Genomic DNA, 20,585 nt, shown 5'->3' on the forward strand with positions numbered 1-20,585 from the left:
GTGTACCCGGAATTCTGCTCCGCATTTTGTATTATCAACCAACCTTTCCTAGCAGTGTTTTTCAAATTGCCAGTCATGATCAACAAGAAGGAGAATAAGATAGGATAGGCATAGAAACTATCAGTGTATCACAAGTAGTAAGCATTGTTTTTGGAAACTTTATGACACTCTCAAACAGAAGTGTACTGGTCAGTATGCAAAATGTATTTCTCTTGATGGGCTATGTTTTGTTTTGTTTTGTTTTTAAAGCCATTGCGCTAAGGTGTAGGTGTGATTAACCTCGTTTTACTGATGAGGACACGAGGCTCAGGGAGTTTCGGTACCCTGCCTAAGTTAGTAGGATGTGTAGGTTTCAAACCCAGACTGGTCTGAAGCCACAATGGATTCCCTCACTAAGCTAGGCAGCCTTCCCAAGTTCTCGGAAGAGACTTGGGAGCAAAGATAAACCTATCCAGATAGTGCCTACCAAGTGCTTTACCTCATCTCAAGAAGGTAAGGGTAAGTGGGGCAGAGGCCAAGCAGTACTTCTCAAACTCAAGCGTGCAACTCTGTCCATGCGAGGCCCTTGCTAAAATGCAGATTCTAGGCACGCCCCGTGAAGTACCGAGTCGGATTAGGAGAGGCGGCCCGGGGAACCTGCCTTTAGAAAGAGCTTCGGATGATTCAGATGCACACGTTTGGGACCGTGGGCTATGGGGGTCGCCGCAATAACCATGTGAAGATTAACGGTGGCTTAATCGATTGTGAAAATCCCTTCAGAAGTGTCGCGTAAACAACCCCAACTCTCACTATGGTGCCGGACCCCAGTGCCTCACTGTACAAAGTCGCCCCTCCCGAGGCGACAACGAGCAAGGGACTAAATAAAAGGTTGATGGCTTTCCACTCACCAGGCATGGGGTTGAGTGGCAGCCGGCTACTGCCGAAGAGCAGGTAAAAGCTCCTGCCACACCTGGGCGAGACTGGACTTAGGGCGCAATGTATATGCTATTTCTGGGGCATTTGTGGGCCTCACCCTAAGGACTTCTGATTGGCTTCAGGGCAGATCTATCACTCATCCTCTGGGTTAGAGGTGGGTGGAAGGTCAACCACGACCAATACAAAAGCACTGTTCGACTAAGCCCCGCCCCTCCCAGCTTCCTGTCGCTGTCCATCAACCACCCAGTAGGCGGGACTTTGCCTCCCTTCAATTGGCTGATAAACATGTCATTCATTATTCAATTGGTTTTCGGTTGGTGCGCTCTACCGTCCATCAGTGACATTGCACAGACCTATTGGTCAAATCAACGTCGCTCTAGACGCCTCTGGTTGATTGGTTAATAGTGCTGTCGGTCCCCAATGTTCCAAGCCCTTATTGGTGAAGGCTGCCGTCGCTCGGGCGGTGGCGGGCTCCGGGATTGGCGGGTGCTTGGCGGGCGGTGTCAGGCTCTCGGTGGCGGCGGAGGCGGCGGAGGCCAGGGAGGAAGATGTCGTAATGAGCGGTGGGTCCCGGCCGCTGCCGGCGGGGTCTTCCCGGCCCCCAAGGGTCAGGAAGACGGGCAGAGGCCGCGGGGAGAGGGAGCCGAGGCTGGGGGTTCCCCCCTGGGGCCGGGCCTGGCGCCGGGGCCCGGCTTCGGGAGGGGCGGGGGAGGGAGGATTCCCGCCCGGAGGAGGAGCGGGGCTGGCCAGCCGGGCGGAGGCACCCGGAAGGGGGCGTTCGACTCCCCGCCCCCTCGGAGCCCGCCGGACGGGAGGGCGGCGCTTCCGGGGGCCGGCGAGAGGAGCGGGCACCGGGGTGGCCTGGCACCTCTCAGCCGGGTGCCGACCCACCTCAGCGCCGCTCTCCCGCCTGGGCGGACTATGCCTGGGTCGGCTCCGAGGAGGCAGCCAGCAGCCCTCGTGTTCGCCCTGTGTCTGAGAGGCCTTCTTGCACTCTTAACTGTAGATGCCCACCAGCGATTCAGGGCTCCCCGAAGTACAGAGGGGCGAGGGAACGCTTGAGATCCGGACGCTGCCAACCAGATGGGCACTGCTCGGCATCGAGGACAGCCCGGTTACTGATGTATCCCAGTCGGGCGATGGTGTCAGGACATGAGGGCACTCTCTGGGCAGATGATCTCTCACTGGGGAGTGGGCAAAAACCTTCCTTTAATGTTTTCACCTGGATCATTGATCCTCCAGCTAGATGCGAGCTCTTAGCAGAATTGTGAGAAGTTTGAGAACTTCTTGCCAGAGCTCCCAGCCTGTTACCTGACGTCCCGTGGGGGAAGACTACTGCAGTCCCAAAGCTCAGGCGCAAACAATCTTAAGGAATTACAGAAGAAATAAAATAGATACTTACTTTCTTCCTCCACCCACCTGCATCCCCATTGCTGACTTACGGTTTTCAGCCTCTTACCCATGCTTCTTAGGTTTCCTTCCCAGCGGCTTTCTAATTTTAGTTCAAAAGGAACTATGTCTTCTCCTCTGGGCAACTGAGAAACCTATCCTCACTGCATTCCTTGGTTTTGATTGCAATATCCTGTCATGTTTGTTTCTTAATTAACTTCATCCAAGGGGACTCAGTCTGGCCTTTCTCAGTGCATTCTCCCAAAGTTCTTTCTTCCTCTGAGGTTACTTCTTGTTTACTTATTGTTTCCTAGAGAAAGGTATGAGCCAGTAGATCTGCTTTAAACAATGAATTGGCCCGAGTTTCCCGTTTACAGATTTCATTACAGTTGGAAGGACACTGTTGCAAGGTGCACTGGCCTGCACTGTCTAAAACTGTTTCATGCTGTACCCCAGAAGGCATTCAGTTTCACATTGGAGGGCTGTACCGAGTTGGTATTCTGGATGATACAATTTTTAGGGCTCGAAAGTTTAGAGTGTTGGCCAGCTCACAGGCTGCAAAGGGAATAATGGAGTCCAGAGCACAGCAGTAATTTCAATTACTAACACAAAGAAACCCATTGTCTGCAATAATGAATATAACTGCAGTGTCTTGTTTTGTTTTAAATTCTTGTGTGCGATGAAGGGGGGGAATCTATCAGACAACCTGTCAATTGGGCTGATGATGTCAGTGTTCCAGTGGCTTCTAACAGGCGTTAATACCTGTTGGAAATGGATTATCATTGGCTGGGACGATTGGTAAGTTTTCTAATTCTGGTTCTTCCTCTTGGTTTACAGAGGTTTAACCTCTTTGGTTAAAAGCAACTACAAGAAAAAAAGCTAGTCTGACATAATTATGAACTCCCCTGAACTAGGCTGCTGAAGCCACAAACTCTACCAAGGAGACCCAAGTAGAGTTTGTTAATAATCGGACCCTTATCTGACTGCCCAACAGGTAGAACTGGTTCCAGGAGAAAGAGTTTGGCATCACTCTGGACAGCAGATGGACTGGCCACTTTTTTCTCTCAGATTCTATTAAAGTTTGGGCCTGTGGAGGCCTGTCAGAGAGGAGAAAAGAAATTATAAGATTTGGGTAAATGTCTGGGGTAAAGAAGCTTTATGGCATTTCAGCAAGTAGAGTGGTTGGTTCATTTGGATATTTTGGCCTTGAACTTCTCATTTCTTCTGGTGGTTAATACCAGCTTTTTGGAGAAGTTGGACAGTCCTTTGCTATAGGTCTGTGTCAGTTCCCAAGCTTGCTGTCAGCAAGTATAGTATTGCCCAACCAGGGCCCTTCTGAAGACATTTTAAACTTGTTGCAACCAACTAGTAGACCTTAGTATTGGCTTTGTTTCAGCAATCTTCTAAATCTTGCCCACTCATTTCTGTGATAGATATGTAACGTGTTCTTTTTCTAATACTTATTTTTTTCACACACACCCCTTTTCTGTATACACAAAAATTGGAAACCCTGCTTCCAAACATAGAAAAATTTAGGATATTTTGGATCAGGTGGACGATGGCTATGGAATAAAAGATGCAGAGAAACACTGCTTTAAAGGGTACGCAGAGAATTAGAAAGTTTAGGGATGCAGTAGCATGAACATTTCTGAGTTTACCAGATTTAACCTCATGGCCCGATCTTAAACCTTGTGGGCTGCAAACCTGGAGTAAAATCTGTTCAGAGAAGCTCGTATACTTTCTTACAGGTTCATTGGGTGATATGTCTGGAGTATTCCCTTTTTGCAACTGATTTGGATTTGTGAATTTCTTCCCACCACCTACAGGCTGAACTAAACCAGTATCCAGTACATTTCTGGGCTGAGAAATGGAGATCATTTTGGAATGCATTTGTTGCTTTTTTGCTTGTTTTTGCCTTGCTTTTGTTTTGGATATGCTTGCAACTCCTTGTATGACATTGTCTAGACCTGTTGCAGGAGGAAAAAAAGTTCTTTCTCTTTATTTCTTCCCTCATAGAGCCAACACTTAGATCTTTATCTTTCTGAAATGTAGTTGAATGTCTTTTTAAAGATGCTCTTCCTCAATAATCAGCAGATCTTTTTTTGGCTAGCAGCATTCTCTTAGGAGACCTCGGGGTGGAGGAGATCTCACTTTTCTGTCAGCAATCTATTGGAGCAAGGTGGAAAGATGAGTGAAGAGGGTAAAAATATGGGACATTTCTTTTTTAAAAATAATAGAGGCATAGTCTCTCTATGCCAGGCTGGTCTCAAACTCCTGGCCTCAAGTAATCCTCCCACCTCAGCCTCCCAAAGTGCTGGGATTACAGGCATGAGCCACTGTGCCTAGCCAACAAGGGATATTTCTAACTCGAGGGTATTGTCAGGCTATGTGGGAAAGGGCGTAGAGATTGCCCTTGAGGAGATGCTCCCAGGTGGCAGATTTGTCCTACTTGATAGATTCCAAAATGGAAAATGGATTTTTCTACTGCCTCTGGGGACACTGAAAAAAGAACCTCCACGTGAGTTCAGAAGCAGCACTGGCAGCTTAGGGGAAGTCATGGCTTCCACTGCGTGTCTAGGAAGCGCTCTTTCAGGATGCTCTGAGGCTGCCACTGGCACAGGGGAACACTGTGCTTCTCATCCAACTGGGCTGCAGGCTGATTTGCTCTTGGGAGATGAGCTCTGCTCAGGAGCAAGGGGTTGTGAAAGGGCTGATGTTTCTCAGGCTCCCCCAATGAGCAGCTCCAAGCAGTGCTGAGATGTCTAGGCTGTTTGTGTCACAGGACAAGCATGCTTGCAGACCCAATGGTTGGAATCCGTCATTGGCATTTCATTCCCGTTGCTGCTGTTTGTCTCCACATCAGAATTGCTTGCTATACCTAGCCAGAGGCCCTGCGACATTGTAGTGCAAAGGCTTAGCTTACTTGTTTTTGCTGCCGAGTGCTCTTAGATACCAGTTTGTCCCTGTATGGTGATTTAGGCAGTTAGGTGGCCTTTCCTCTCAATCACAGAGTAGAAGTGGCTCAGGAGGAGCCAGCAGACACTAACTGACATTTCCAAATGTCATCTTTCTAGAGCCTTCTCTTTAGGGTTGTCACCTCTCCTACAGGATTTGGTAGAATCACAAAGTGGCCTCCAAGAGAGTGTGAATAGGAAGTAAGAGTGAGCAGGCAGGACCATGTAATTGGAAGTGGAATATTTCTGCTCCCAGTTGATAATTAGGAATCTTCTTAAATCAGCCTAGAAGAAAACAAACCAAGACATTTCGCAGCCTCCAAAAAAGTAAACGGTAAGCCAGCCCTGTCTTCTCAGGGGAAATGAAATCACCACTAATTTCAGAAGCTGATTCTGGCCTGGGGCCGGGCTTGGTAATCACGCCTGTAATCCCAGCACTTTGGGAGGCTGAGGCAGGCAGATCACTTAAGGTCAGGAGTTCGAGACCAGCCTGGCTAACATGGCGAAACCCCATCTCTACTAAAGATACAAAAATTAGCCACATGTAGTGGCACACACCTGTAGTCCCAGCTATTCCGGAGGCTGAGGCACGGGAATCACTTGAACCCAGGAGGCGGAGATTGCAGTGAGCCGAGAGTGCACCACTGTACCCCAGCCTGGGCGACAGAGCAAGACTCTCAAAACAAACAAACAAACAAAAAGCTGATCCTGGCCCAGGATAAGTGTGGGGAGTTACTCACAAATAAATGTGCCAAAGCACATAATGAGATTCTTTAGGGGAAAAAGTGTATTTTGCTTTTTTTCCCTCCTGTTCTCTAAGAATTCTGAGGCCCAGTATTCTTTGACAAAAAAAACTTGATGCTGTTTCTTGGGCCTGCTTTGATCAGGTTCTCTTTATGCTGTCCCCACCCCCACACATTTCCAGAGTCCCTTCCAGTACAATGGGATATGACCCAGTCAGGATGCAAACTAGCAAATGACATAGTCACGTTTTGGAAAGAAGAATTAAGGGTGAGACAGACAGGTGGTATCCAAATTCGAGTGCCTTCATTATCTTTTTTTTTTTGAGACAGAGTCTCGCTCTGTTGCCAGGCTGAAGTGCAATGGCGCGATCTTGGCTCATTGCAACTTCCGCCTCCCGGGTTCAAGCGATTCTCCTGTCTCAGCCTCCCAAGTATCTGGGACTATAGGCATGCACCACCACGCCCAGCTAATTTTGTATTTTTAGAAGAGATAGGGTTTCACTGGGTTGGCCAGGATGATCTCCAACTCTTGACCTCATGATCTGCCCGCCTCAGCCTCCCAAAGTGCTGGGATTACAGGAATGAACCACCCGCCCGGCTTTGTTTGTTGTTGTTGTTGTTTTGTTTTTGTTTTGTTTTTTTTGAGATGCAGTTCCAGGCTGGAGTGCAGTGGTGCAATCCTGGCTCCGCCAATGCTTGTCAATTGAGAGAAGCATTAATAATGCATGTCAATTGAGAGAAGCATTGAAATGCAGTAGTACCTGGTATGTGGTGATGAGAGTTGTGCGCTTTGAAGTTTTTGGCCAGGAGCAGGACTGGACTGCACTGGCCCACATGTGAGGTGACTGGTGGGGTTGAGGGTTCCATCAGCTAAAACCCATCAGGGTCTGGGTCAGTTGTGGAGTAGATCCTGACCTAGTGCCAGGGTATGCAAATCTGCAGCTTTTCTCCTTTGGTTCCTACACTCCCTTTAGGCTCTCGTGCTGTAAAGCCTCCAGGATTTACTCATTCACTTATTCAACAAACATAGATTGTTAAGCACCTACCATGTGCCAGGGACTGGGATACATCAGTGAGTAACGCAGAGGAGTCCCTGCCTTTAGGAAGCTTACATCTTAGTGGGAGACAATGAATAACTAATAGATATTTGTTAGACAGTGAGAAGTGCTAAGGAGCCAAAACGAGGATAAGGAAAAAAAGGGGGAGGTGGCAATTTACATAGGGTGATCAGGGAAGGTCTCAATGATAAAGTGACATCTGAATAAAACCCTGAAGGAGTGGGGAGGAGATTGAGCCTTGTTCTGTCTGGGGTGAGGGGAGGAGGGTGAGAACTCAGCAGAGAGAAGAGCAATGCAAAGGCCCTCAGCAGGGGCCATACTTGGTATGTTCAGGAACAGCAGGGAGGGGAGCCAGCATGGCTAAAGCAGTGAGAGAGGGAGAGTGAAAGGGCAGGTGAAAGGGGTCAGGTCCCCCAGGGGCCTTCTGTGTCACGATGGAGATTTTGGCTCTTACTTTGAGTGGGAGATGGGATGGTATTGGGGGCTTCTGAGCAGAGAAAGAACACGGTTTCATTTAAGTGTGATGGGTCTTACTCTGGATGTGTTGAGAATAGACTGATGGGGTCAAGGTCAGAAGCGCAGCTAGGAGATTAATCCATGGGAGACATGATAGAAACCTGGACCTAGGTGATGACAGAGGAGGTGGTAGAAGCAGTCAGCTTGGGCATATATTTTGAAGATAGAGTGTTTGCTGTCAAATGTAGGGTGTGGAAAAAAGATAAGGATAACTCCCAAGGTTTTAGGGCTGAGCAGCTGGAAAGATGAGTTACTATTCATTCACTGCAGTGGGGAATTTTGAAAGAGTCACAGGATTAGGACAATATCGGGAGCACTGTTTGGGGCTAGTTAGAGTTTTGTTTTGTTTTGTTTTTTGAGATGGAGTCTCGCTCCTGTCACGCAGTCTGGAGTACAGTGGCACAATCTTGGGTCACTGCAACCTCTACCTCCCGGGTTCAGGCGATTCTCCTTCGTCAGCCTCCCGAGGAGCTGGGATTACAGGCGTTCGCCACCACACCTGGCTAATTTTTTTTATTTTTAGTAGAGATGAGGTTTCGCCATGTTGGCCAGGCTGGTCTCCAACTCCTGACCTCAGGTGATCCACCTGCCTCGGCCTCCCAAAGTGCTGGGATTACAGGCGTGAGCCACCGCGCCCAGCTGGGGCTAGTTAGATTTACGATGCCTATTAATACATCCAAGTGGAGATATCAGTAGGCAGTTGGATATACAAGTCGAGATAGAAATGTGAGAGTTAAAATTATATAGAATCTGTATCTTACTGGTTTCTAAACCCACGAGACTAGACAAAATCAGCTAGGAAACAGGTGTAGACAGAAGAAAGGTCCTGGGACAGTCCTGGGGCAACCCAATCATTTAGAATTTGAGAGGAGAGGAGGAACCAGCAAAGGAGATATGGGAGAAGTTAGCCAGAGACTAGCAAAATGTGTCCTAGAGGCAAAGTAAAGAAAGTGTTTCAAGGAAGAAGAGGCCGGGCGCAGTGGCTCATGCCTGTAATCCCAGCTCCTTGGGAGGCTGAGGTGGCATGAACAGTTTTGGTGGCATGCCTGGGGAGGGTGCAGCCTGGTTGGAGCAGGTTTAAGAAAAGCTAGCAGGAGAGAAATATAGGTAACTCTTGCAAGGAGTTTTGCTTGAGGAGAAGGGAAGACATAATGGATCTTAGCTGATGAGGCAAATTTTAACTTCTTAGTGAAATCGTGGACATACCTAAGGGTCATTGCCTGATGCTGGGGGTCTGAGATGGGGGGGTGGGGGGAGTTGAGAAGCTCAGTAAAGGGTTAATGTGGAGACAACATCTCCATTCCTTACTCACCTTCTTCCTTCCTTCGCCTATGGCATTAGCAAGCCACTGCCCAGAGGTGTTCTCGTTTAATGAAAGCCATTGAAATTTGTTTTACTGTTATTGGGCTCTTTTACCATGGTTTTAATTCGTTTGCTTATTTAACATTATTATTATTATTATTATTATTATTTTTTTTTTGAGACGGAGTCTCGCTCTGTCGCCCAGGCCAGAGCACAGTGGTGCAATCATAGCTCACTGCAGCCTCGACTTCCTGGACTCAAGCAATCGTCTCACCTTGGCCTCCTAAGGAGCTGGGACTACAGGCACACACCACCATACTCAGCTAGTTTGTAAACATTTTTTGTAGAGATGGCATCTTGCTGTGTGGCCCAGGCTAGTCTTGAACCCCTGACCTCAAGTGATCCTCCTGTCTCGGCCTCCCAAAGTGCTGGTATGACAGGCATGAGCCACCGTGCCCACCGAGCCACATAATGGCTATTGTGATTGCTGACGTTTGCTTCTCATTGAAATATTCAGCACAATTTGGAGTCTTTCACTACCAAGGTTGCTGCTCTCTTCATCCAAATGAATTCTCTTACCCCATTTGTCAGCTTTCTTTGAGGTCCAACTTTGTTCTCTAAAACCAGCCAGGGCATGCTTTTCCCTCACCAGCTCTGAATTCTTCCAGGCTAGGCAACTGGAAAAGCCTGGGCTTAGAAACTGCTTTGTTGGCTTAAGGCCCAGCTGAGCTGACCAAAATAGCCAACAGAAAGACTGTTTGCACAGTGTGAAATTCCTCCAGGGGAAATACCATAGCAAAAGGCCAAGAAAGCCAGAGCCACGATGGCAGGAACCCACAGGCAAAAAAAGCCGTTACCCCCAAGGCCTGGTTGTGGAGATGGAGCCAAGTTCTCTCCAGAAGGAAAAGCTTCCTAAAGCCTACTGTTGTGGTATTTCTGTAGGCGCCTTTTCTCATTTGCTGGGTCTCAAGAGTAGTATTCTCAGTGAAAGGACCAGTTGAACAGCCTGAAGCCTGGTGGCCAGGGCTCAGAGGTCTCTCTTCCTGTTACGTGCTCTCCCTGAGTCAGGCCTAGAAAGACCCGTGAGACAGGGACACACTCCCAACTCTGTTGGTGGGACAGTGTGGAAGTGTGCCTGGAGTATGCACTGGCAGGTAGCAGGGTCACCTGCCCCAGACTTGAGGTGGGAGGAGGTCAGGAGAGGCTTTCCCTGAGTGAGAGTATAAATGAGCTCTGAAGGACAGGAGCTGACCAGGCAAATGGGAGAGAGTGTGCTTCAGGCTCCAAGTGAGACAGGGTGGCATGTTTTAATTCCAGAAATGAAAAGCTGAAGTGTGTGTTGGGAGAGGTGGAAGGGCAAGAGGTCAGGGGGGTGGACCAGGGAGGGACAGCTTGTTCTGGCCTTTGTAAGTTTATCACAAGAGCATCAGGGAACAATTGAGGGGGTTAATTAGGAGAGTAGCTGGATGGGATTTGCACTTTAAAAAGAGCCTTCTGACCAAATTGTGGAGGCTGGCTAAGGGGGAGGCCAGAGGCCAGGAAGCAGTTTTGGAGGCCGTGGACAATATCTCAGGTGGATCATGGTGATGAGGATGGGGAGCCTGGGTACACTACAGGGAGGTTTGTCTATGAAGTGGAGTCATGAGGACTTGATGATTGGTTGGCAGTGAGGGGGATACTCAGGTTTTGTCCTGATTGGAGATACCAGAAGAGAGGCTGCTTTAACCCAGGGTATTCATGCAGCCCATAGGCACTGAAGGTGTCCGTGAGCCATGTGCTGGTCTTGGTGTCTACAGTTCAGTGGTGCAAACAGACATGGCCCACCCTGGGGAGCCCTCACATACATCGGGCTCATGATTAGTTAATGAATGGGTAGTGAGTGTTCCCAAAGGAGTTAACCTCGTCTCAGGGGTCCAGAAAGGCCACTCTGAGGAAATGGCATGCCTGTTACATAATGGCTCTTAAATTATGCTGGGAAAGTCAAACAGCCAGAGACCTGAAGGGTGAGGTCTTAGCTAGTGAAGAGAACAGAAAGAGTTGTAAGCAAGGAAAGACAGCTGCAGAGACGAAAGTTTTTCAAGGATCTGGAAGAAGGCCTGTGGTGGCTGAGGGTAAGAAAGCTAGAGAAAGAATGGGCAAAACTGACAGCTCAATGTTCGAAGTGTCTGTGGCCAGCCCTAGTGGAAGACGCACAGAGGGCTGGATGTACAGGTCTAACACGTGGAGCAGAGATCTGGACCAGATACAGGCCTGTGAGTTGCCAGCCTGTGGAAGGTATGTAAAGCCATGCGAATAGGCATGGTCACCCAGGGAAAGGGTGCTGGGTGAGGATGTTGGGGAACATCAGTATTTAAGGGGTGGCAAAGGAAGAGGAGCCCACAAGGGGAAGAGGTGGCAGGAGAGGTGGGAGAATATCCATGGGAATTTTGAGGAGGAGGCACTCATCGGAGGGGCTGCTGGATTGAGCAGCAAGGAGGTCGCTGGTGACCTGGGCAGGTGCAGCATGAGCGCAGTGCCAGGGTGGTCGTCCTAATGCTGCCGGGAAATGAGTAAGCAGGGAAGGAGGGAGGGGACAGCAGGGTGCCAGCAGTTTTTCTACCAAGTTTAGCCAAGGGGGTAAGAAGTGAGGCTGTGCTGGAGGGAACAGGAGGTAGAGGCGGATGATCAATAGTACATCAAGAGTCCAGAAACTCGGGATGCTTTTCTGCTGGTTTTGGAATTAAATTGGTTTCCAATATGGGAAAGGAGTGTTGTGTGTGGTCCCTTCAGGCACCTGCAACCCCATCTCTACCCCATGCTGCCTTCAAACCTTGTTTGATGCCCCTGCAGTTTTCCTTGGAGCCTAAGAGAGGTACTATTGCTTGTATAGTAAATCATTGTAAAACTTCACCAGCCTAGGGACTCTTGGGCAAGTTTTAGCCAACCTAACTTAATGAAAAGTCTGAATGATATAACTTGGAAAGCAGTGCAGCTTTTTCTTTTCAAGAATATGCACTAATCCCACTTACCTATGTTGTTAGGTGTTGGTTTCAGTGACTGGATGTAAACTACTGTTAAAAGCAAGTGGCACTATTAAAATAGCGGAAGTGATATAAAACAATTATTCTGACTAAAGAGTCCCTTTGCAATCTTCGAACACCATTTAGGCTTGCTTTACATAGTATGAAAGAGGCCCGGCGCCTTGGCTCATGTCTGTAATCCCAGCACTTTGGGAGGCCGAGGCGGGTGGATCACGAGGTCAGGAGATCGAGACCATCCTGGCTGACACGGTGAACCCCCGTCTCTACTAAAAATACAAAAAATAGCCGGGCGTGGTGGTGGGTGCCTGTAATCCCAGCTACTCGGGAGGCTGAGGCAGGAGAATGGCGTGAACCCGGGAGGCAGAGCTTGGAGTGAGCCGAGATCGTGCTACTGAACTCCAGCCTGGGCAACAGAGCGAGACTCCGTCTCAAAAAAAAAACAAGAACAACAACAACAAAATAGTATGAAAGAAAAGTTAAGCACAATTTATGTCCAAATTGTATATTTTAAATGTAGGGTTCCAAATTAATGAGGTTCTAAAGTGCCTTTGATAATAGCCTTACAATTAGGTATCTATGCTACCGCTTCTTAACCACTTTTCATTTCTAAACATCAGTGGGAAATGCCTCTTTTTTCCTTTTCATGGTTAATTCCAGGAGATTAATTCTGTAGTGGCAGGGAGATCGGTCTCTCTTTTGGTTGCCCAGGTCTGCAGCCTGTGGCCATAAAGCTCTGAGTGACACTAGGGAAGATACTTGCAAACATTGGTTTGAGATCTATAGGAGCATTTCAGGAACCAGCTGGGAAGGAAAATGAAACAAGCTGAAATGGTGCAACGTCGAGCACCAGCAGTCTGCAGCTTCAGTAGATTCTGCTTTAACCTCCTAACTGAAGAATCACTCAGAACCCAGCCCAGTGTCCAAACAGTTTGAGTCCAGGGTAATAAGGACTACAGAGAAGGGAGAGAGGGAAATGATGAAGAAACGCTAGGCCAGTTTTTATTTTGTCTTATTTCATTTACACTCTGCACGGATCCTGTGGCCCTTCTGTTTTATAATAGAGGATGTCTAAGGAGTCATTCACTAATTTTAGCTAAGCAAACCTGAGCCCTGGGGGAGCCTCCTGGGAGAGCCATTGCCTTCCTTTGCAGTTCTGCCAGCAACAAACTCATCTTGTATTTTTATCAGCAACATGGTCTGAGAAGTATAAAAATCTTTTTTTTAAAAACATTTATTTTAAATCACTGTACTTTCTTCCAGTGAATACTTTTTTTTTTTTTTTTTTTTTGAGACGGAGTCTTGCTCTTGTTGCTCAGGTGGACTACAGTGGCATGAACTTGGCTCACTGCAACGTCCGCCTCCTGGGTTCAAGTGATTCCCCTGCCTCTGCCTCCTGAGTAGTTGGGGTTACAGGTGTGCACCACCATGCCCAACTAATTTTTGTAGTTTTAGTAGAGACGGAGTTTCCCCATGTTGGCCAGGCTGGTCTTGAATTCCTAAGCTCAGGTGATCTGCCTGCCTTGGCCTCCCAGAGTGCTGGGATTATAGGCATGAGCCACTGCACCTGGCCGTGAATAAAAATCTTAAAGATCATTGGTCCAACTTCCCACCCCATCTCAACATCCTGACTCCAGCAGGGACACATGTCCTGCCTCTGGTTCCAGAGAAGGGAGAAAGAACATAGTACCTCAGAAGGCAACTGATTTTCATCTTTGCAAAGTTCTCTCTTGTGTTAACTAAAATCTGCCTCAAAATGTCCACACAGGAGTCTTGGTTCTACCCTTTGAACCCATGTCCCCACTCTGGCACCCTGGCCACAACCATTGCTGCTGTCTTCTGAACAAGCTCCGGCTGAAAATCCCCCTTTTAAAATGTCCCTCAGAACAGAACCTGATGCTCCAGATGTGGCCCAAGTGTGCAGACTACAGGAGGATATTATTTTTTTGTTCTATAACTGAACTTTTAGAAATGCAATCCAAGATTGCAGTAGCCTTTTTGGCAGCCATATCTAGATTATGCTGGCCCCCATTCAGCTTAAAGTCAAAACCTCTGGGGCTTTTCCATGTGGCACTATTAGGCTCTTTCTGCCCTCTGCATGTGATTGGCTTTTTAACCTAAGTGGAGGACTTACTAAACTTTTTTATTTTTTTAATATACAGAAAAGGTTTCACCATGTTGCCCAGGCTGGTCTCAAGCATCTGAGCTCAAGAGATCTGCTCACGTTGGCCTCCCAAAGTGCTGGGATTACAGGCATGAGCCACCACACCGGGCCAAGACTTCTTAAACTTTAAAGCCTATATAGCCTTTAAACTCTTGATGCTGTTATATAAATTATTAGAGCCTCACAGAAATCCTAGAAGGATGACATTACCTTTGTTTTACAGAGGGCACTAGGAGGCTAAGAGGGACCATCCCACTAGTGAACCACACAGTCAGAATCTCATTTAGGTATGGAGCCTGATGTTCTTAAACATTGTACCTACCAGTTTTTTAAGATGTCCTTGAACCCTATTACCGATACCCATTGTGTTTACAATCCTTCTCACTTTTGTGACATCTGCAGGTTTTTGTTTGTTTGTTTTTTGATACCGAGTCTTGCTCTGTTACCCAGGCGGGAGTGCAGTGGCACGATCTCGGCTCGCTGCAACCTCCACCTCCAAGGTCCAAGCAATTCTCCTGCTTCAGCCTCCCAGGTAGCTGGGACTGCAGGCATGTGCCACCACACCTGGCTAATTTTTTTGTATTTTTAGTAGAGACAGGATTTCACCATGTTGGCCAGGCTGGTATGAACTCCTGACCTCAAATGATCCACCTGCCTCAGCCTCCCAAAGTGCTAGGATTACAGGCGTGAGCCACCACACCCGCCAACATGTGCAAGTTTTACTTGTCATCTAGATCTTTGCCAAACTTAGGTGGTGAATACCATTCTACAGCCTAAGTTTTCCAGCCTGTAGGGCACAAAACCAATTTAGTGGGTCACAGCCAGCATTTAAAAAAATGAAATAGAGTAGAAAAATATCACGGTCCATCACATGTAATAAGGGAGTTTTGTTTCAGGAAACTTTCATTGCGTGAGCATGGGACAGGAATGTGTGGTGTATGTATGCATATGGTGGGTCTTAGTGCAAATTGTTTTTGTAACTGTGGTTCATGGTCTGATAGTTTGAACACCACCACTCTAAAGGAAAAATGGTTTGGGGTTGGCTTAGATTATTTTCATTACAATATTACAACTTAATTTTGTATGAACATGAATCTGTGTGTCAGCTCACTGATCTAGCTCCTGTAAAGTTCACATATGTAACTACAAAAAAAGCCAGTAAAATTCACATTATCAGCATCATTCTGAGAGGGTGATGTTTGAACCCAAATCATTGCTTTTCCTTGTAAGCACGGCACAGACTTGACACTTAGGCTCCTTGAGTTCTGCACACGCATCCTATAGCGTGTCAATCAGGGTGACACAGTCTTCCCACTGCTTCTGAAGTTATGTCATCTTTCACTTTGCACAGATGTATTGTGAACTAAATGTGCAGAATGAAGTTGTCCTAATTAGCCCACACAGTGCACTTGTAAACACACACACAGGCCCTGAAATGTGCAGGACTTGGTTATGCAGCAGTTATCTGGTGATCTATGATATATGTTCATTTTTAAAAAGATGATTGGGCTGGGCGTGGCGGTTCATGCCTGTAATCCCAGGACTTTCAGAGGCTGAAGCAGTGGGATTGCTTGAGTCCAGGAGTTCGAGAAAAGACTGGGCAACATGGTGAAACCCCGTCTCTAGAAAATATATAAAAATTAGCCGGGTGTGGTGGTATGCACCAGTGATCCCAGCTACTTGAGGGGCTGAAGTGGGAGGATCACATGAGCCCAGGAGGCAGAGGTTCAGTGAGCTGAGATCATGCCACTGCTCTCCAGCCAAGGTGATAGAGTAAGACCTTGTTTCTACATAAATATAAACAAACAAAAATATTTGTTGTGGCTGGTCACGGTGACTCATGCCTGTAATCCCAGCACTTTGGGAGGCCGAGGTGGCTGGATCACTTGAGGTCAGGAATTTGAGAGCAGCCTGGTTAACAAGGCAAAACCCCGTCTCTACTAAAAATACTAAAAGATCAGCCAGGCGCAGTGGCTCACGCCTGTAATCCCAGTACTTTGGGAGGCCGAGGCGGGTGGATCATGAGGTCAGGAGATCAAGACCATCCTGGCTAACATGATAAAACCCTGTCTCTACTAAAAATACAAAAAATTAGCCGGGCATAGTGGCGGGCACCTGTAATCCCAGCTACTGGGGAGGCTGAGGCAGGAGAATGGCGTGAACCCGGGAGGTGGAGCTTGCAGTGAGCAGAGATGGCGCCATTGCACTCCTGCCTGGGCAACAGAGGGAGACTCCGTCTCAAAAAGAAAAAAAAAAATCATCACAGTGAAAACATAAGAAAAGAATAAAAATGCCTCTGTGGAGATGCCTGTGAACCCTGGTCCTGAGACCCACCCCAGTTCGAGACACCTTGCAGCAGCAGACTTCTCAGCACTTAGGTGGAGGCATGCTCAGTTTAGCCCCAAACTAGACTATCATATTGCTCAAGTTTCCTCCCTGTTTGTTCACAAGAATATTATGAAAATGTCAGCCAGATGCCTATTGAAATAAAATACCTGGTGTATACCATGCTCTTGATGTATCCTTCCAAAACCCTATAAAAAGAAACAGATTTGTTCAGCATGACCTGTTCTTCTATATTATAATGCTGTTCCTTGTGGTCACTCCTTCCTTTCCTCAGTAGTTACAGTACTATTCAATCGTTTGTTCTAGGATTTTGCGAAGGATCAGTGCCTGTAATATTACAGGATCTGCATATATAATTTTGCCCAGAGCTGCCCTCTGGCTCCACACACATTTGCAGTTGTGTCTGCAAAGTCTCCCCCTCTGGAGTACAGTTTGTGTGAACTTCAGGCCTGGTAACCATTTAAGGCACTGGTGTGCTTTCTTACCAGCTTAGCACCTATCCAGGGCTTCAGTTTCCACCTCACCTTTTTTTTTTTTTTTTTTTAAATGGAGATGGGGTCTTGCTCCATCACCCAGGCTGGAGTGCAGTGATGTGATCATGGCTCACTGTAGCCTCGACCTCCCAGGTTCAAGTGATCCTCCCACCTCAGCCTTCCAAGTAACTGGGACCACAGGCATATGCCACCATGTGTGGCTAATTTTTAAATTTTTTGTAGAGACAGGGTTTCCCTTTGTTGCCCAGGCTGGTCTCCAATTCCTGGCCTCAAGCAATCCTCCCACTTCACCTTCCCGAAGTTTTGGAATTAAAGGCATGAGTCACTGCGTCCAGTGCCTTCACCTTTTCTTTACCTTTCCCCATTTAAGAATTGTTCTTCCAGAGAAGCTTTCCCAGTATCTATCCTCTGTTTGTTTGTTTGTTTGTTTGTTTGTTTGTTTGTTTGTTTTAGAGACAGTCTCACTCTTGCCCAGGCTGGAGTGCAGTGGTGCGATCTCAGCTCACTGCAACCTCCATCTCCTGGGTTCAAATGATTCTGCCTCATCCTCCCGTTTAGCTGGGATTACAGGTACCTGCCACCACGCCTGGCTAATTTTTTGTATGTTTAGTAGAGATGGGGTTTCACCATGCTGCCCTGGCTAGTCTCTAACTCCTGAGCTCAGTCTGCCTGCCTCAGCCTCCCAAAGTGCTAGGATTACAGGCATGAACCACCACACCCAGCCCAATATCTGTCCTCTTTTTGCCAAATTCCTTACAAGGACTCAACCCCTGAGCCTTTTTGTTTGTTTTATTAAGAGATGGGGTCTTGCTGTGTTGCCCAGGCAGGAGTGTTTTGTCTATTCACAGGTGTGATAATAGGGCACTGCAGCCTCAAATTCCTGGCCTTGAGTGATCCTTCCGTCTCAGCCTTCCAAGCAGAATGCACCCTGAGCCTTTTTGTCTCTTTGAGTCTTCAAAGTAATACCCCTCTTATTTCTGTACTTAGTGAAATCTGCTTTCCAAAGGTCCAGGATCGAAATCTGATTCTGCCTAGTATTCTTTTCCTTAGTGATTTATGAACTTGAAGATGGCATAGATTCTTTCTTCTAAAATTCTCATGACTTTCATTTTCCTGATCTTGTTTTTCTTTCTTTTTAAAAAATTTTTATTAGGGACAGGGTCTAACTGTGTTGCTTAGGCTGGTCTTGAACTCCTGGGCTCAAGCGATCCTCCCACCTTGGCTTCCCAAAGTGCTGGGATTACATGCATGAGCTACTGTACCTGGCCTCTTTTAGATGACTTAAGTGCACATTAGAGAGTCCCTTCATTACTTCCTCAACCATATTTTTCTTTATTTAAGAAAAAAAGTACAGTAGAATATATTTATCATGGGAAAATGAAAAAGTACAGAAAAACAAGGTGCAAAATAAATTTAAGTCAAACAAAACTCAACCACTAGGAGATAATGGCTTAAGACTTTTTCCTATTTGGTTATATTCATGTATAGAAATATATACACATTTAAACAAAAATAGAATTTACTCTGTTTTCATTCTCCTTGTTATAGCCAGTTAGTCATTAGCTCTACCGAGTCTTGGTTGATGCCTGTGGGGCCATGCCTATTGTACTATGTAAAAAGTGTAAATTCACGTAAATAATTGACCCATGAGGCCGGGCGCAGTGGTTCACACCTGTAATCCCAGCACTTTGGGAGGCCGAGGCAGGTGGATCGCCTGAGGTCAGGAGTTTGAGAACAGCCTGACCAACATGGTGAAACCCTGTCTCTCTTAAAAATACAAAAAGTGGCCAGGCATGGTGGCATATGCCTGTAATCCCAACTACTCAGGAGACTGAGACAGGAGAATCGCTTGAACCTGGGACGTGGAGGTTACTGTGAGCCAAGATTGCACCATTGCACTCCAGCCTGGGCAACAAGAGTGAAACTCCTTCTCAAAAAAAAAAAAAAAAAAAAAAAAGAATTGACCCATGTGCTGTATATGCTGCCTGGGGACAACAGCCTTTGTGGTGAAGGCTGAGCATAAAACACCCAAGATTTGGGAATGGAGCAGGTGTGTCCTCCTTGTCCGAAAAACTGTCTGAGCGATACTTCCCTCTCAGTTTTGGCATCTGTCTACAGCAGGAGTGAACAGGAGGCTTGAGTTTGAGCTAGAGGATTAGCTGGGGAGCTCCCCTTGCCCACCATAGAGGAGTTCCAGTTTAGCTATGGAGAGCCAGCAGTGCCCATCAGAGAGGGCATAGCTGAGTTACAGAAGAGAGTCCTGGTATAGTCTTGGTTATTTTTGTGTTATCTCAGACTCTGTGGTGGCTGGAGGGGACAGTCCAACGACAGTAGGACCAGCTGTCCTCACAGCCTCAGATGGCTGAGTCTGAGGAGAGGAGAAAGTAATCTACTGAAATAGATGTAAGACTGTCAACCCAGGGTGGGGAAGTCTGGGGAAAAGTCTTTAACTTCCCTTGGAGAAGCAGCAACAAATAGAGGCAAAAAGAAAATATGGCTAGGCGTGCTGGCTCATGCCTGTAATCCCAGCACTTTGGGAGGCCGAGGCAGGTGAATCACCTGAAGTCAGGAGTTCGAGACCAGCCTGGACAACATTGTGAAACCCCGTCTCTACTGAAAATACAAAAATTAGCTGGGCATGGTGGTGGCGCCTGTAATCCCAGCTACTCAGAAGGCTGAAGCAGGAGAATTGCTTGAATCTAGAAGGGGGAGGTTGCCATAAGCCGAGATCACACCACTGCACTCCAGCCTGGGCAACAAGAGCAAAAACTCCCGTCTCAAAGAAAAGAAAGAAAATCTGAGGCAAGTGGGCTTGCGTTATTTTTGGGCATCTTATACATTACTGCATCTCTTTTCTTCCAACAGATCCACAGACCAGCATGGCTGCCACTGCTGCTGTCAGTCCCAGTGACTACCTGCAGCCTGCTGCCTCCACCACACAGGCGAGTAGGCACTGGGCTCCGAGGGCTTGGGGCTGCAGCATCCTGGACAGACTTACCAAAAACACTTTCTCTTCACTGTCTCACTATAAATACCCTAGGTTATGAGACTGGGGAAGGTTCAGTTAGCCACATTTTCTTTACTGAGAAACCATGGCCATTTACCTAAGGTGCCACAGTTGGGCTGCCGGAAAAACAAGGATTAAACTCTGTGTTCCTTCCACCAGACCTCACTAAAAAAGGAAAAGGAAAACAGGCTCTCTCATTGTCTCGAAAGTGTAGCCCAATCTATAAAGTTACATGTTCTGAGTACTAAAAAGCCCTTTACTGAAGTATTTATTCCTCCTGTTGCCCCTCCATTTCTTTTTTCCTCCCTCCTTTCCTCAGTTGAGCAATCAGGGACCCCTCAGTCCCTGGGGTGGGCTAACAAAACTCCATCTAAGAGCCAAACATGCTTCACTGTCCTTAGAAACAAGGCCAGTGGGGAGTAGGAAGTCAGCTCACATTGTTAGTTTACCCTGTCTGTGGGGTGCGGCCAGGGATTCCTTCCTGAGAAAGACACTGTCCACCTTTTCTCCCTCACTTAATGGAGAAACCAGTAGAGAAGGGGAGACAGCAGCCAAGCAGGGGAGGGTGCTGGCAACATGCCTGCCACGGAGGTGGGGAAGAGTGGCGTGGAATACCGCCAAGAAGAGAGGATCATGGACAGAGGCGGCTGGGCAGCGGGCCTTCCTGTCTCATTCCTTTT

The 20,585-nt window shown here is 47.3% G+C and overlaps 2 protein-coding genes across 5 annotated transcripts in view; both read left to right on the forward strand.

Annotated features, from left to right (window-relative positions):
* Positions 1-20,585, forward strand: part of CDK5RAP3 (CDK5 regulatory subunit associated protein 3) — a 174,434-nt gene that overhangs the window by 87,592 nt on the left and 66,257 nt on the right. The gene's annotated exons all lie outside the window — the stretch shown is intronic.
* The window catches only part of SP2 (Sp2 transcription factor), a 31,541-nt gene continuing 12,345 nt past the window's right edge, over positions 1,390-20,585 (forward strand). The window contains exons 1-2 of one of the 3 annotated variants that reach the window (XM_008012972.3): positions 1,390-1,478; positions 19,764-19,840. In XM_008012972.3, the coding sequence (XP_008011163.1) occupies positions 1,472-1,478; positions 19,764-19,840 (84 nt within the window). In that variant the 5' untranslated portion in view covers positions 1,390-1,471. Of the gene's footprint in view, positions 1,479-1,728; positions 5,593-10,913; positions 11,152-19,763; positions 19,841-20,585 lie in introns of those variants that run through there. The other 2 variants (XM_008012973.3, XM_008012974.3) reach the window with 2 other exon arrangements.

Source organism: Chlorocebus sabaeus, chromosome 16 (genome assembly GCF_047675955.1).
Source record: "Chlorocebus sabaeus isolate Y175 chromosome 16, mChlSab1.0.hap1, whole genome shotgun sequence".
Classification (NCBI taxonomy): domain Eukaryota; kingdom Metazoa; phylum Chordata; class Mammalia; order Primates; family Cercopithecidae; genus Chlorocebus; species Chlorocebus sabaeus.